The 16,266-nt window shown below is 35.5% G+C and overlaps 1 protein-coding gene across 6 annotated transcripts in view; it reads right to left on the reverse strand.

Moving 5' to 3' along the window:
• Positions 1-1,591: 1,591 nt before the first annotated feature.
• The window catches only part of TFPI (tissue factor pathway inhibitor), a 93,689-nt gene continuing 79,014 nt past the window's right edge, over positions 1,592-16,266 (reverse strand). For all 6 annotated transcript variants that reach the window (XM_054477293.2, XM_054477294.2, XM_054477295.2 and 3 more), the window contains 2 exons: positions 5,016-5,195; positions 1,592-4,305 (listed from right to left, as the gene is read on the reverse strand). In XM_054477293.2, the coding sequence (XP_054333268.1) occupies positions 4,199-4,305; positions 5,016-5,195 (287 nt within the window). In that variant the 3' untranslated portion in view covers positions 1,592-4,198. The remainder of the gene's footprint in view (positions 4,306-5,015; positions 5,196-16,266) is intronic.

The raw sequence follows: 16,266 nt of genomic DNA on the forward strand, positions 1-16,266 counted from the left end.
AATAATAATTTAGCTTATACATGTTAGTATTTTTATTATATTAAACAATAGTTAAATTTGAAATATTTTACATTTACTAAAAATTATTAGTATTACTAGTTTTTCCTTTTGCCTTAGATTCCAATATGACTTGGTTATTGATCCTGTCTTTTTAAATTCTGGTATTTTATTTATCATGGATGTTTGCTATAATTTTAATTTTTTAAACATGTTGCATTACCATATTATCTATCTTGGTTACTGAGATTTTTTAATGTTCCCTTAAATGTTGTGCCTGAAGAGATTACCTCACTTGCCTCACTCTAGTCCCAGCCCTGCTAGTCAGATTACAAGTTTCAGATAGTGTTTACACGAGAAAGATATTTAGGAGTGGACTTGTGAATCAACATGGTCAATCAAACAGTCATATCTCTCTAAACATGATGTTAGGTTCAAGGGTGACCTAAGACATTTGGGTCAATGAGCGTGAAGCCAGGACTTTAACTCAATTCTTTGAGGTAGGAGAATCCAAAAATTTTTAGAAGACTTTACCCTGAAAAGATGTGGACCTTAAATTCTGAAAGTCATATTGAAACCTTGTGCAACTAGAAAATAAAGGCAGAATATATTGAGCAGCAGAATCATGAGCCAAAGACAGACTGAGTTTTATTGACCTAATATGCGACCCTGAATCTATCTATACTAAAGTCAAATTCCTCTGGTCTTTTCAGTTTTGTGATTCAAATATATCTCTGTTTTATTTCAAACTGATTGGGCTAGAAATTTTACAATCTGTGGCTAAATTGATGAGGAAATCATATTCATTGTCCTAATGCTCCATTTTATTATAAGGTTAAAGTCTCTCTCTCTCTCCCTTTTCCTGGTACAATAAATTACCATGCACCTACTATCTAAATCTTTCTTATATTTATAAGTACTCTGAGTAATTCTAACCAAGAAACTAGCTATGTGGTTGTAAGTAGTTCAGAAACTGGAACTGCAGGACCAACAAAAGCAAGGTTTTCTGTTCTACCTAGCAAAATGTGGGGAAAGTGATTAAAGTACATCCCAGCCAAAGTCCCTGAGAAAGCACTTAAAGTCAGAAGTTGGAAACACTAAATAAAATTGCTAACTTGCTAAAAACCAGATAAGAGCAGGAGCCGCTGATGAAAGAATCAACCAATGGCCTAAATAGTTAGCTAGTTTAGTGTCATGATTTTTTTTCTTCTGATATGGAGATGGGCTAGGCCAAATACAATAGTCAGGATAGGAAGTTATGTAATGTATAGTTATATAACATATATTTAAATATACATGTCTATATTTGTACAATTGTATATGAAATGAGTGATGAAAATATATATGTAGCAGAGTACATTTAAAATGTATAGACTGTTAGGACATAGTGTACTAATTTGTTTGACGAATAAATTATAATATATGGATGTGTACTTGCAATTAAAAGGCAGCTATTAACAATTCCAATTGAAGGAAATAAAACCAGAGTGTGGGAACAATTATTTTTGGTCTTAAGATTTTGTACCTTTGTGATAACTAATGAGCATTGAATTCTTTTTTATGTACTAAAATCTTTACGAGTACAACAGCCAGGTTTCATTTTTCAGAATAATATATTTTACTTCTTATAATGTAAAAAATATAATCATTTGAGTGTTTTCAGCATGATCTGTTAATTTTGAATACAGAGAATGAACGAAGCAGGTAAATATATGTATATGCTGAATAATTCCATATACAATTCACATTTAGATGCATTTGATTGTGGAAAATAAAGGAAGACAGTAACATCAAGATCTTATTCCAAAACACGGTAAAAATAACGTTCACATGCATTAAACATTTCAAGCCATCTCAGTATATGTCTTTCTTAAGTAGTGAACCAATGGACCAGTGGTTATTGTTGGAGAAAACAATTAGGCAACTCATCAATGCGCTGTTTATACAATCTTAGTGACTATTTACCACTTCACCTAAGTAGACTTTCCCACTTATTTGAAGCTATTGCTATCTGTAAATAAACGGCAACAGGAAATGTTTCACAAGGGACTTTGATTTCCAAGACTCTCAAATTCCACAGCAAAGACTCAATTTAAGGAAATTATTTATGCACTGAACATTTGAATCAAGATGTAATATTTTCCTTAAGTGAAAAAAGCTGATACTATTTTGTAATGACAAAATTTGTATACCACAGTAGAAAATGATTTGTAATTATGTGTTAGGACTTTTCATATTCCATATTGAAACAGTGATTCTGTAGCTGGCATCAGCTGTACCCTGACTTCACATGAATGGCCTGGAGGGGATCATATTTTTAAACAGGAAATCAGTGTGAATTAGCTGAGTAATTAACATTCAGTGTACAGTGAGCATTCTTAACTAAATCAAAGTAGTCATGAAAGAAAGTACTATAGGTAAACCCAAAAATATACATCAAAATTAAATGGTGAGGTTGAAGGTTGTAGTTAAGTACCAACTAGTGTGAGTTCTGGAAGCATTTTGAAATGGTGGAGGAATGTACTAAATTTCTGAGGAATTAATACTGATGGGAAGGATGCAGTAAAGAGTAAAAACGGGGGCATTGTGGTTTATACCTGTAATCCCAGCACTTTGGGAGGCTGGGGCTGGAAGATTGCTTGAGCCCAGGTGTTCAAGACAAGCCTGGGTAACGTGGTGAAACTCGTCTCTACAAAAATTACATAAATTAGCTGGTGTGGTGGCCTGCACCTGTAGTCCCAGCTAGGTGGGAGGTTTCAGTGACCTGTGATTGCACCACTGCACTCCAGCCTGGGTGACAGAGTGGGACCCTGTCTAAAAAAACATAACAAGACAAAACAAAATAAAAAAAAAAAAAGAAAAAAGAAAAGAAAAAAGTAAAAAGCCTAGGGATTGGGTGAATTTTTTTTTCAAAAAAAAAAAAAAGCATAAGGATTTGGAGACTGTTTAGATGTGGTATATGAGGGAAAACAAGAAATCTAAATTGAGTTCAAAATTTCAATCCTGAAGAACAGGCAGAATTATACTATCATTGTTAGCGAGAAGTCATGAAGCTATACCAAATGAATGAAGTGGTTGTTTCTAAATCAGTTTCAATTCCAATGTCAAATTTGAGGTGAACACTACAGAAACTGATATGTCTTGGAGGTTGTTGAGGTTGTTGAGATGCCAGACTGCACATGGCTTGGCAATAAATGAAAGGTACAGGTCTGGATACAGCGAAATATTAAATCCCCAAGAGTGACTAGCACATGAATTTTCTAGTAGACTCTTCTTTGCTGATAATTTTCTCTTCAACAGAAATAACCTACTTTTTAAAGCATGAATTATTAGTTGCATTGTGTGCAAATCCTAATGATAACTGAACAGATTTCAGGAGGTTTAAATATTTTTGTTATTTTTAGTAAGAGAAAATATTTGGAAGCATAGTATTAGGAAGTACATATAAATAATTTCCCTTCGATTGCCGTAAAACTTCTTGTTTCCATAAAGTTTCTCGTTATCATGAGTTTATTTAACACACAATTATTCAATCATCTTGACTGATAGAATGGGCTATGGTCAAACAAAAAAAAAAAGTGAAACCAATCCAAATCAGGCAGGCACATGATGCAGAGTTGACTGTTCAAAGACAGTTTAGCTCAATATAGATGGAAGTACTGGTTAGTACAAAAGGATAAAAACTATGTCTAAGGAGGGAAGCATGTAATAGAATTCTGTTATTACCAGTCTTTTCGAATACACTTTATCAGAAGCAGGTGTTTGTCACCATTTTATATGTGAAACTCAGGAAGTTCTTGATTTTTTAAGAGCTGTATTCCTTAATCTGGTTACAGGCTATAAAGGAGATAATCATTTACATGATCGTATTCTCAAACAGATGGTCACCAAATGGAAACAAAGGACTGATTTGATGTAGCCGGTAGTATGATAATTTGTAGTTAAATGAAAATACAGAAGGATCCAGAGAATAAGTAATTTCCCAGTAGCCAGTTGATAAATTACAGACCTAGAATAAGCAATTTAACAAGATTAGAAAAGCAACTCTGATACAAGTGTGTTGATAACAAGTACAATAAGCATAGAAAATTTAATGAACATATTAATTAAAAGCATTTTAGTAGAAGAAAAATAGAAAATCATAGTGAAACATTTCATATAAAATATTTAGTAGAATTAATGTTATATTGCTATAACAAATTCACATATTTTTAACAAAAATTTCTTCATATGCTATTTTCACTCTCTGCTTCTTTCTTTTTCTTTTGGTTTTAATTAGGCCTCCTTTTGATATTCTTTGGATGAAACCTATAAGAGGAAGAGGAATAAATTAATGTGTGATAAAATAACACAATGAAACGTTTTATCTAAAATCTTCTCAAAGTACCTTTTAATATTTAAATCCAAAAGATGTTATTGATTTAAAAGCCTTTAATTTGTCCATGTATTCATGTAGAACAATTTATTTTTAAGGACGTTACTTTGCATATATGAGTTAATAAAAATGGATAAGCATGCCGTTCATTTTTATTATTAGTTCCTCTTCTGTTACAAATCCATGCTTGCTTTATTTTTAAATAGTAGAAATGTGGCTATATGTGGTTGATTAAATTACAGATCGTTTTTATTTGCATTTTTATACTCTTCTTAGTCTTTTATAAACATGCATTACTTTTATATTCAGAAGATATGAATAAATATGTTAAAATTTTGTGTATTACAAGAAAGCTTAAAGCAATTTTGGTATAGTCTTTTAAAGCGAATGCTTAGTATTTGAACATTAAAAGAATAAAATGTTTAATTTGTTTTAAATTGATTCTTTTTCTGTGAGGACATTAAAAGAAATTACAGTTACATATCTAGCAATATTATCTAAATGTAATTGAAGAGGACACTTATTAGCTAGATTATACTTTCTTATAATAAAGATAATTAATTTCATATCTTAATAGATTATCATTTCAATTCAATTGCCATCTTAAACACTAGTCAATTAATGGGAAGAGTATCTTCTATACCTTTTTTACACGCCCTCAGACATTCTTGTTTGGAAGTAAAATTGTTTTCATTTCCCCCACATCCACTGTACTTAAATGGGCGGCATTTCCCAATGACTGAATTGTAGTAGAATCTGTTCTCATTGGCACGACACAATCCTCTGTCTGCTGGAGTGAGACACCATGAGGGACCGTGAAATTCTAAAAACATCAGGAAAACGTGGTAAGCCATATGTGATAGTGAATTTCAGGCTTTCATTTTGTATATTGTTTATAGATTAATGTTCTTGCATGTGTATGTAAAACAGTAATCTGAATGAATAAAGGGGTATTTAATAAAATTCGTGCATTTCAATTCTAGGAAAATGCTTAACAAAACCCTGTGTCCAGTATATTGACATCTTTCTCCAATGAATTAAAAAATCTCATTTGCTAAAGAGAAGTGTTATGATTACTCTTTATATGAACAAACTATTTGTACATAATAAAAACCACTCTTCAACAATGTAACTGCTGAAAATTTCTTACAGACACATACACACACACACCACACATATATATTCATTTACATATCATTTGTTCACAAATATTTAGCTTTAAAAAATCCTAATGAGCAAAGTTTTTATTTGTGATGTAACAAAAACACTGAAGCTGAGGAAGAGTTACTTCTCTTGACTAAACACATGCTGACTGATGTAATACAAGCACAGTTTAAAGTGGAGGAATTCAGGTATAGCAAGTTTTAAGTTTCAAGGAATGAGTTCAGATCAGATGTTTGTCGTGGTAGCATTTTTTTTCTCATATTTGAAGCTTAGTTCTAGATGAGTTAAATGTTTTTGCAAAGGAAGCAATATTGATAAAGCCAGTGAAATGAAACATTGATTTGGATCAGACAGATAAGCTGGTTTGTCAATGGGATCAATCAATGGTTTTCAAAAACAGAAGAGAAAAATACAATTAGGGTAATAAAAGGGGCACTCATTTGCTAAATCAAAAGAGAAAACTAGTTTCAGCTGAATGTTAGTTTTTAGCTCTCTAGGAATTACTGTCAGTGAAGGGCACCAAGTACTTTTCGGTAGCACAGCTAAACTGCTTGATGTTAATAAACCAGTACTACAGGTAAGTTGTTGTATGGCAAGGAATCAGTACAAGAAAACTTTAATGGCTTTGTCAGATGGTGAGATGTGATACAAGCAAATACAGAGGAGGAAGATTTGCTAAATGTCCCATATTAGCAGAAAATAGAACTTCGAGGAATCCAGTAGTTAATGAAGGTGAACAGATTGTGCTTTAAGCAAGAAGCAGTCTTTTGGCAAATAAACCCCAGATGAACAGACTGTAAAAGAAAAGAAATAAAACAAAGTGAGAAAAAATGAAAAAAAATCTCAAATTGATATAAACATTTTTTACCACCTCCTGCCTTCTAGATATTTAAATAAGGACTACAGTGTCTTGATATAGTAACTCAGGTAACAAAAAATATTCTGGGAAATAGGAGAGGGAATGAATACTGTGAGAATAATTTATGAGACGAAATTTGAGACAGGTGATATTTTTGTGCCAAACTATATCAATAAGATATCAGAACTACAGAACTATAATCAAATAAAGAGTATTTAGTTTTACTTAGGTCTGACTAGGTATATATGCAGTGATTTTAAGAAGGCCTTCTAGGATTTGTATAATGAAAACATCGTTTTAAATCATATGTAGCCCTTTATGTTTTACCTTCTCCTATGTGGGGATTATAGTGCATGATTTTTAAAATAATTTTTATTGTGTATATGTGAGGCTTACAAAATGATGTTATGGGATATATATAGATAGTAAAATAGTTGCTATAGTGAAGCAGATTAACATATACATCTTCTCACAGTTACATTTTTGTGTGTGTGACAAGGGTAGCTAAAATCTACTTACATAACAAAAACCCCTAACACAATACTGTTTTACTAACTGTCGTCTTCATGTTGTACATTAGATCTCTAGGCTTATTTATCCTACATGCCTGTATTTTGTATCCTTTGACATGATGATATGCCATCATAAATCAAAGTTGAATGGTGAGAATGTGTGCTAGACATTCTAGAAATTATTGACATTTCCTGTCACTAAGAATCATTTATATTAGAGGAATGTTCTAGCAGTCTAGGAGAGTTATATTGTAATTGAGTTGTACTATTGTACACACTTTTCCAATGTGTGTGATGTGTATTATCATCCTTGCACAGTGTAGAATATAAAATGATTATTAATTGCCACCACTTTGATCTCATGAGCTTCCAGTTATCACCTATGTTCAGAAACAGAAAGAGATGCACTAGATGTAATTAGCCTAATTTGAGAAACAGAGAAAACAGAGGAAATTGCTATCCCTTTTTTTCCTGTTTAAACTCCCACAGTAACTTCGAAATAGATGTGTATGATAAAATGATACATGACTTATACATCAATTTCACTTTAGCATTTTGTATGTAAGAAATATATGCCCATAGTAAGTTGCGGATAATATGTGTGAATGTGGTTGTAAGTTGCATCCTTCTTTGCAAATGTTAGTTGTTACGTCTAAATAGCAATGCCAGACATCAAGCCCCCTTATTCCAGAACAGAGAAAATTTTCTGATAACAGGTAGCAAACTTCTTCTCTTTTCCAACATACAACCTATAGTAAACATGGCCCAATCATAAAATCAAGGTTATTTCAAAATGGGAAAAAGCTAGCCTAGTACATATGGGGCTACAGTCCCTAGATTGGATGTATGAGAAGAGGAGCCTCTGTTATCATAGACCAAGAACAGCAGGTGAATCCTAGAACCATTTGGGCCTTTCCATTGAAGCTGAAACCATGGAAGATATACCACAGATGTGGTGGAGAGACATACATTAGCTTCAGTCTTCCTTTGACCATCCAGTCATCCAACAAGGCCTGCCATTTACCAAATCCTTTCAGAAGCCAGAGGAGAAAGTTCCCCATAAAACCACATGAGGCAGGGTGAAAGCAGGGGATTGGTTTGAGAGCAAACAGACAGTTGACCAGCATAGATGCCAGCAGGGAAAACTTCACTAAATTATCCAAGGCATCAGATTGCCTCTACTGACACTCTTTATGACTTCTGAATCAGAGGGTATCTGGCATGCTGCTTCTGACAGCCTGGGATTTGGTATGCAGATGCACCTATAATCAGATACTTACTCCTACTTGTCCATGACTGATGCAATGTCAGTTGTTTATCTATCTTACTTCGCCTTGATTTCAACCACTGCTTATGTAGATCATCCAACACAACAGAGTTTTGACCCAGATCAACAGTGAGGTTCCTAACACTATAAATGGCAATATTTCGATAGTGCATTAAAATGTGAAGTTAATCACTAAGGATATTGTATTATGTGTAATTAACTTTTAGAGGTTTTTAAAGATGCAATAAATTATTGTCAGTTAAGGAATCATTATAAGGCGGTTATTCTTCAGAACATAAATTTTACCTGATATGTAAACTAATTCATTTATCTTAAGATCATTTTAACTCTGAGCAGTAAGACTATCTTTGGGTTACTATATCATAAATCACAGTAAAATTAAAGTAATGAAGCAAATGGTTTCTTAAGAACATTTTAGCTCCATTTGAATTTTTTTCACTTCTTGAAGAGAAAAACTTGATTGTTTCCAAATAGCAAATTTATTCTACATATAGATCAGCACTCATCTATTCAAAATCCAGACTTTGCTATCTACAATGAAAGAAAATATAAAGGTTTTGCGAAATGTGATTTTTTTAGTTGAGATTATAATTATTCACAGAAAGTTAAGATAGAATAAAAAAGACACTAACCTGACTTTTGTTCTTTTTCCAAAGGGAATTTAATAATCAAATGCATTCTGTCTTGATTCTGCCATTAAAAACCAGTTGTGTACCTTCTGTCTACAGGGTTTCTGATAGGTTTCAGAATTCAGGATCCACTTTTTTTTTTTTTTTAAATCAGGAACTATCATGATCTAGTGTGACTGCTAAACTGTAAGATGGTGCTCTAAACTCCGTTTTACAGGTAAAGTTGTTAATGTAAATTTGCTTTGAGATTTATACAGTAAACTTAGAATCATATATTCACTTTGAATCTTTACTGTGATATCTTTTTTATGATTCTCATTTGGCTTGCCTACTTAGGCTTTTGTTTTACTAAACAAACTAGGTTTTATGAAATATCTTACAACTTGTTAAGCACATTTATTTTTTTCTTCTAAGACTTTTTAGGGAATTGAATGACAAATCTTTTTTAAAGTTTTTTTCTCTATAATTTTGTAGTAAAGAGAAATATAAATTATTTACTGCAAATTATCTTTGTAAAACTTTGAAATAATATAAAAGTATAACAAATGCAAAACAAAATTTATCCATAATTTGATTCTTGCCCTTTAACCCTACCAATGGTTTACATATCTCCAAATTGTTTGCATATTCAAATGTATTATATTTATTACTATACTTGATAAAATTTTGTGGCTGTGTCTTCACATTTTTATATAGACCTCACTCTTTTTAATGTAGGTACAGTATTTCATTTTATCAGTTGACTACAGTATATTTAGTCAAATGGACATATAGATTATTATAATTTATTTTTTTCAGTACCAGACAATGGCTCATGAACACCCATGTACACTGGTTCAGGTGCTTCCAGAGGACATACTTCTAAAATTAGAATTATGCAAAATCTATATTCAATTTATAACTTGGTAGATGTTGCTGAATTTTCCACTGAAACTTTTCACAAATTTATATACCTACAATGACATTTAAAGTGCCTAAACCATTTAGCAAAACATGGACCTTACTGCTATGAATTTATCTACTATTCAACACTTTTTTTCTTCCCCATGCCAACAAAAGTAGAAGGGTACTATGTGGGACAAGAAACTGCTTATAGCTTGCCAAATGTTATATGAAATATCATTTACATGAAATCTAAATGTCATTAATTTGAAGATGCACTATTATTTTATGTACTACTCAGGAAGAAAGAAAGACACGGCCGGGCGCGGTGGCTCACACCTGTAATCCCAGACCTTTGGGAGGCCGAAGTGAGTGGATCACTTGAGGTCCGGAGTTTGAGACCAGCCTGACCAACTAGGTGAAACCCTGTCTCTACTAAGAATACAAAAATTAGCTGGGCGTGGTGGCACACACCTGTGGTCCCAGCTACTAGGGAGGCTGAGGCAGGAGAATCACTTGAACTCCGGAGGTGGAGGTTGCAAGTGAGCCGAGATTGAGCTACTGCACTTCAGCCTGGGTAACAGAACAAGACTCCATCTCGGAAAAAAAAAAAAAAGAAAAACATAATTACACTGTTATACACTATCAGTTATAAGTTTCATCATGATTAGAATCATGTTAAAAGGTAGAAAAACCTGCATGTTAGAATCAAGAAAATATAATAATTTATATTTTGTACCAACACACAAATACATACATATATATATATATATATATATATACAAGCACATATAAATGAGAATAGAATTTATATATGTATCCATTGGGCAAATATTTTAAGAGGACATGCAATCAGTTGGGAGGAAGGATGATTACTATAGAGATAGCTTTATTAGGTAGGGAGTTTAGATATTTGCTAGGTTAAATTTTACAAAAAAGTTACTTTTATGCTGAGCTTATTCTATATTGTTCAGGCTCCTCCAGCAGCTACTTTCAGTCTTGAACTTTATATACTTGTGATAAGTTGAAAAAAAATACAAAGAAATAGTAAATGAAATATGCTAGAATGCCAACAGTGATTGTTTCTGCATAATGTGGATACGGACAGTTTTTCTTCTTTTCTTTTCTTTTTTATTCAAATTCTTTGCAATTCTAATGCTTAAGATATATGATAGAAATCATATGTTAGAGTGAGTCCAGTGTCCTGAGGTAATAGAGAAAGGCTAGAGATTAGAGATTGGAATCTGTTTCTGAGTAGGAATGTGTGGTAAACTTGTCCCTCTCTGTAAAAAAGAAAGAGTATGAATACTGCGCTTTTCCGACAGGCTTAGGAAATGGGACACCAGGAGATTATATCCTGCACCTGGATCGGAGGGTCCTATGCCCACGGAGTCTCGCTGATTGCTAGCACAGCAGTCTGAGATCAAACTGCAAGGTGGCAGTGAGGCTGGGGGAGGGGCGCCCGCCATTGCCCAGGCTCGCTTAGGTAAACAAAGCAGCCGGGAAGCTCAAACTGGGTGGAGCCCACCACAGCTCAAGGAGGCCTGCCTGCCTCTGTAGGCTCCACCTCTGGGGGCGGGGCACAGACAAACAAAAAGACAGCAGTAACCTCTGCAGACTTAAATGTCCCTGTCTGACAGCTTTGAGGAGAGCAGTGGTTCTCCCAGCACGCAGCTGGAGATCTGAGAATGGGCAGACTGCCTCCTCAAGTGGGTCCCTGACCCCTGACCCCCGAGCAGCCTAACTGGGAGGCACCCCCCAGTAGGGGCAGACTGACACCTCACATGGCTGGGTATTCCTCTGAGACAAAACTTCCAGAGGAACGATCAGACAGCAGCATTCGCAGATCACGAAAATCCACCGTTCTGCAGACACCGCTGCTGATACCCAGGCAAACAGGGTCTGGAGTGGACCTCTAGCAAGCTCCAACAGACCTGCAGCTGAGGGTCCTGTCTGTTAGAAGGAAAACTAACAAACAGAAAGGACATCCACACCAAAAACCCATCTGTACAACATCATCAAAAACTAAAAGTAGTTAAAACCACAAAGATGGGGAAAAAACAGAGCAGAAAAACTGGAAACTCTAAAAAGCAGAGTGCCTCTCTTCCTCCAGAGGAATGCAGTTCCTCACCAGCAACGGAACAAAGCAGGACGGAGAATGACTTTGAAGAGTTGAGAGAAGAAGGCTTCAGACGATCAAACTACTCGGAGCTACAGGAGGAAATTCAAACCAAAGGCAAAGAAGTTGAAAATTTTGAAAAAACTTTAGACGAATGTATAACTAGAATAACCAATAGAGAGAAGTGCTTAAAGGAGCTGATGGAGCTGAAAGCCAAGGCTCGAGAACTACGTGAAGAACGCAGAAGCCTCAGGAGCCGATGCGATCAAATGGAAGAAAGGGTATCAGCCCTGGAAGATGAAATGAATGAAATGAAGTGAGAAGGGAAGTTTAGAGAAAAAAGAATAAAAAGAAACGAGCAAAGCCTCCAAGAAATGTGGGACTATGTGAAAAGACCAAGTCTGCGTCTGATTGGTGTACCTGAAAGTGACAGGGAAAATGGAACCAAGTTGGAAAACACTCTGCAGGATATTATCCAGGAGAACTTCCCCAATCTAGCAAGGCAGGCCAACATTCAGATTCAGGAAATACAGAGAACGCCACAAAGATACTCCTCGAGAAGAGCAACTCCAAGACACACAATTGTCAGATTCACCAAAGTTGAAATGAAGGAAAAAATGTTAAGGGCAGCCAGAGAGAAAGGTCAGATTGCCCAGAAAGGGAAGCCCATCAGACTAACAGCGGATCTCTCGGCAGAAACTCTACAAGCCAGAAGAGAGTGGGGGCCAATATTCAACATTCTTAAAGAAAAGAATTTTCAACCCAGAATTTCATATCCAGCCAAACTAAGCTTCATAAGTGAAGGAGAAATAAAATACTTTACAGACAAGCAAATGCTGAGAGATTTTGTCACCACCAGGCCTGCCCTAAAAGAGCTCCTGAAGGAAGCGCTAAACATGGAAAGGCACAACCGGTACCAGCTGCTGCAAAATCATGCCAAAATGTAAAGACCATCCAGACTAGGAAGAGACTGCATCAACTAATGAGCAAAATAACCAGCTAACATCATAATGACAGGATCAAATTCACACATAACAGTATTAACTTTAAATGTAAATGGACTAAATGCTCCAATTAAAAGACACAGACGGGCAAATTGGATGAAGAGTCAAGACCCATCAGTGTGCTGTATTCAGGAAACCCATCTCATGTGCAGAGACACACATAGGCTCAAAATAAAAGGATGGAGGAAGCTCTACCAAGCAAATGGAAAACCAAAAAAGGCAGGGGTTGCAATCCTAGTCTCTGATAAAACAGACTTTAAACCAACAAAGATCAAAAGAGACAAGGCCATTACATAATGGTAAAGGGGGATCAATTCAACAAGAAGAGCTAACTATCCTAAATATATATGCACCCAATACAAGAGCACCCAGATTCATAAAGCAAGCCCTGAGTGACCTACAAAGAGACAGACTCCCACACAATAATAATGGGAGACTTTAACACCCCACTGTCAACATTAGACAGATCAACGAGACAGAAAGTTAACAAGGATACCCAGGAATTGAACTCAGCTCTGCACCAAGTGGGCCTAATAGACATCTACAGAACTCTCCACCCCAAATCAACAGAATATACATTTTTTTCAGCACCACACCACACCTATTCCAAAATTGACCACATAGTTGGAAGTAAAGCTCTCCTCAGCAAATGTAAAAGAACAGAAATTATAACAAACTGTCTCTCAGGCCACAGTGCAATCAAACTAGAACTCAGGATTAAGAAACTCACTCAAAACCGCTCAACTACATGGAAACTGAACAACCTGCTCCTGAATGACTACTGGGTACATAACGAAATGAAGGCAGAAATAAAGATGTTCTTTGAAACCAACGAGAACAAAGACACGACATACCAGAATCTCTGGGACACATTCAAAGCAGTGTGTAGAGGGAAATTTATAGCACTAAATGCCCACAAGAGAAAGCAGGAAAGATCCAAAACTGACACTCTAACATCACAATTAAAAGAACTAGAAAAGCAAGAGCAAACACATTCAAAAGCTAGCAGAAGGCAAGAAATAACTAAAATCAGAGCAGAACTGAAGGAAATAGAGACACAAAAAACCCTTCAAAAAATTAATGAATCCAGGAGCTGGTTTTTTGAAAGGATCAACAAAATTGATAGACCGCTAGCAAGACTAATAAAGAAAAAAAGAGAGAAGAATCAAATAGACGCAATAAAAAATGATAAAGGGGATATCACCACCGATCCCACAGAAATACAAACTACCATCAGAGAATACTACAAACACCTCTACGCAAATAAACTAGAAAATCTAGAAGAAATGGATAAATTCCTCGACACATACAGTCTCCCAAGACTAAACCAGGAAGAAGTTGAATCTCTGAATAGACCAATAACAGGAGCTGAAATTGTGGCAATAATCAATAGCTTACCAACCAAAAAGAGTCCAGGACCAGATGGATTCACAGCTGAATTCTACCAGAGGTACAAGGAGGAACTGCTACCATTCCTTCTGGAACTATTCCAATCAATAGAAAAAGAGGGAATCCTCCCTAACTCATTTTATGAGGCCAGCATCATCCTGATACCAAAGCCGGGCAGAGACACAACCAAAAAAGAGAATTTTAGACCAATATCCTTGATGAACATTGATGCAAAAATCCTCAATAAAATACTGGCAAACCGAATCCAGCAGCACATCAAAAAGCTTATCCACTATGATCAAGTGGGCATCATCCCTGGGATGCAAGGCTGGTTCAATATACGCAAATCAATAAATGTAATCCAGCATATAAACAGAACGAAAGACAGAAACCACATGATTATCTCAATAGATGCAGAAAGAGCCTTTGACAAAATTCAACAACGCTTCACGCTAAAAATTCTCAATAAATTAGGTATTGATGGGACGTATCTCAAAATAATAAGAGCTATCTATGACAAACCCACAGCCAATATCATACTGAATGGGCAAAAACTGGAAGCATTCCCTTTGAAAACTGGCACAAGACAGGGATGCCCTCTCTCACCACTCCTATTCAACATAGTGTTGGAAGTTCTGGCCAGGGCAATCAGACAGGAGAAGGAAATAAAGGGTATTCAATTAGGAAAAGAGGAAGTCAAATTGTCCCTGTTTGCAGATGACATGATTGTATATCTAGAAAACCCCATCGTCTCAGCCCGAAATCTCCTTAAGCTGATAAGCAACTTCAGCAAAGTCTTAGGATACAAAATCAATGTGCAAAAATCACAAGCATTGTTATACACCAATAACAGACAAACAGAGAGCCAAATCATGAGTGAACTCCCATTCACAATTGCTTCAAAGAGAATAAAGTACTTAGGAATCCAGCTTACAAGGGAAGTGAAGGGCCTCTTCAAGGAGAACTACAAACCACTGCTCAATGAAATAAAAGAGGATACAAACAAATGGAAGAACATTCCATGCTCATGTGTAGGAAGAATCAATATCACGAAAATGGCCATACTGCCCAAGGTAATTTATAGATTCAATGCCATCCCCATCAAGCTACCAATGACTTTCTTCACAGAATTGGAAAAAACTACTTTAAAGTTCATATGGAACCAAAAAAGAGCCCGCATCGCCAAGTCAATCCTAAGCCAAAAGAACAAAGCTGGAGGCATCATGCTACCTGACTTCAAACTATACTACAAGGCTACAGTAACAAAAACAGCATGGTACTGGTACCAAAACAGAGATATAGATCAATGGAACAGAACAGAGCCCTCAGAAATAATGCCACATATCTACAACTATCTGATCTTTGACAAACCTGAGAAAAACAAGCAATGGGGAAAGGATTCCCTATTTAATTAATGGTGCTGGGAAAACTGGCTAGCCATATGTAGAAAGCTGAAACTGGATCTTTTTCTTACATCTTATACAAAAATTAATTCAAGATAGATTAAAGACTTAAACGTTAGACCTAAAACCATAAAAACCCTAGAAGAAAACCTAGGCATTACCATTCGGACATAGGCATGGGCAAGGACTTCATGTCTAAAACACCAAAAGCAATAGCAACAAAAGCCAAAATTGACAAATGGGATCTAATTAAACTAAAGAGCTTCTGCACAGCAAAAGAAACTACCATCAGAGTGAACAGGCAACCTACAAAATGGGAGAAAATTTTCGCAATCTACCCATCTGACAAAGGGCTAATATCCAGAATCTACAATGAACTCCAGCAAATTTACAAGAAAAAAACAAATAACCCCATCAAAAAGTGGGCAAAGGATATGAACAGACACTTCTGAAGAGAAGACATTTATGCAGCCAAAAGACACATGAAAAAATGCTCATCATCACTGGCCATCAGAGAAATGCAAATCAAAACCACAGTGAGATACCATCTCACACCAGTTAGAATGTCGATCATTAAAAATTCAGGAAACAATAGGTGCTGGAGAGGATGTGGAGAAATAGGAACACTTTGACACTGTTGGTGGG

This window comes from Pongo pygmaeus, chromosome 11 (assembly GCF_028885625.2).
Source record: "Pongo pygmaeus isolate AG05252 chromosome 11, NHGRI_mPonPyg2-v2.0_pri, whole genome shotgun sequence".
NCBI lineage: Eukaryota > Metazoa > Chordata > Mammalia > Primates > Hominidae > Pongo > Pongo pygmaeus.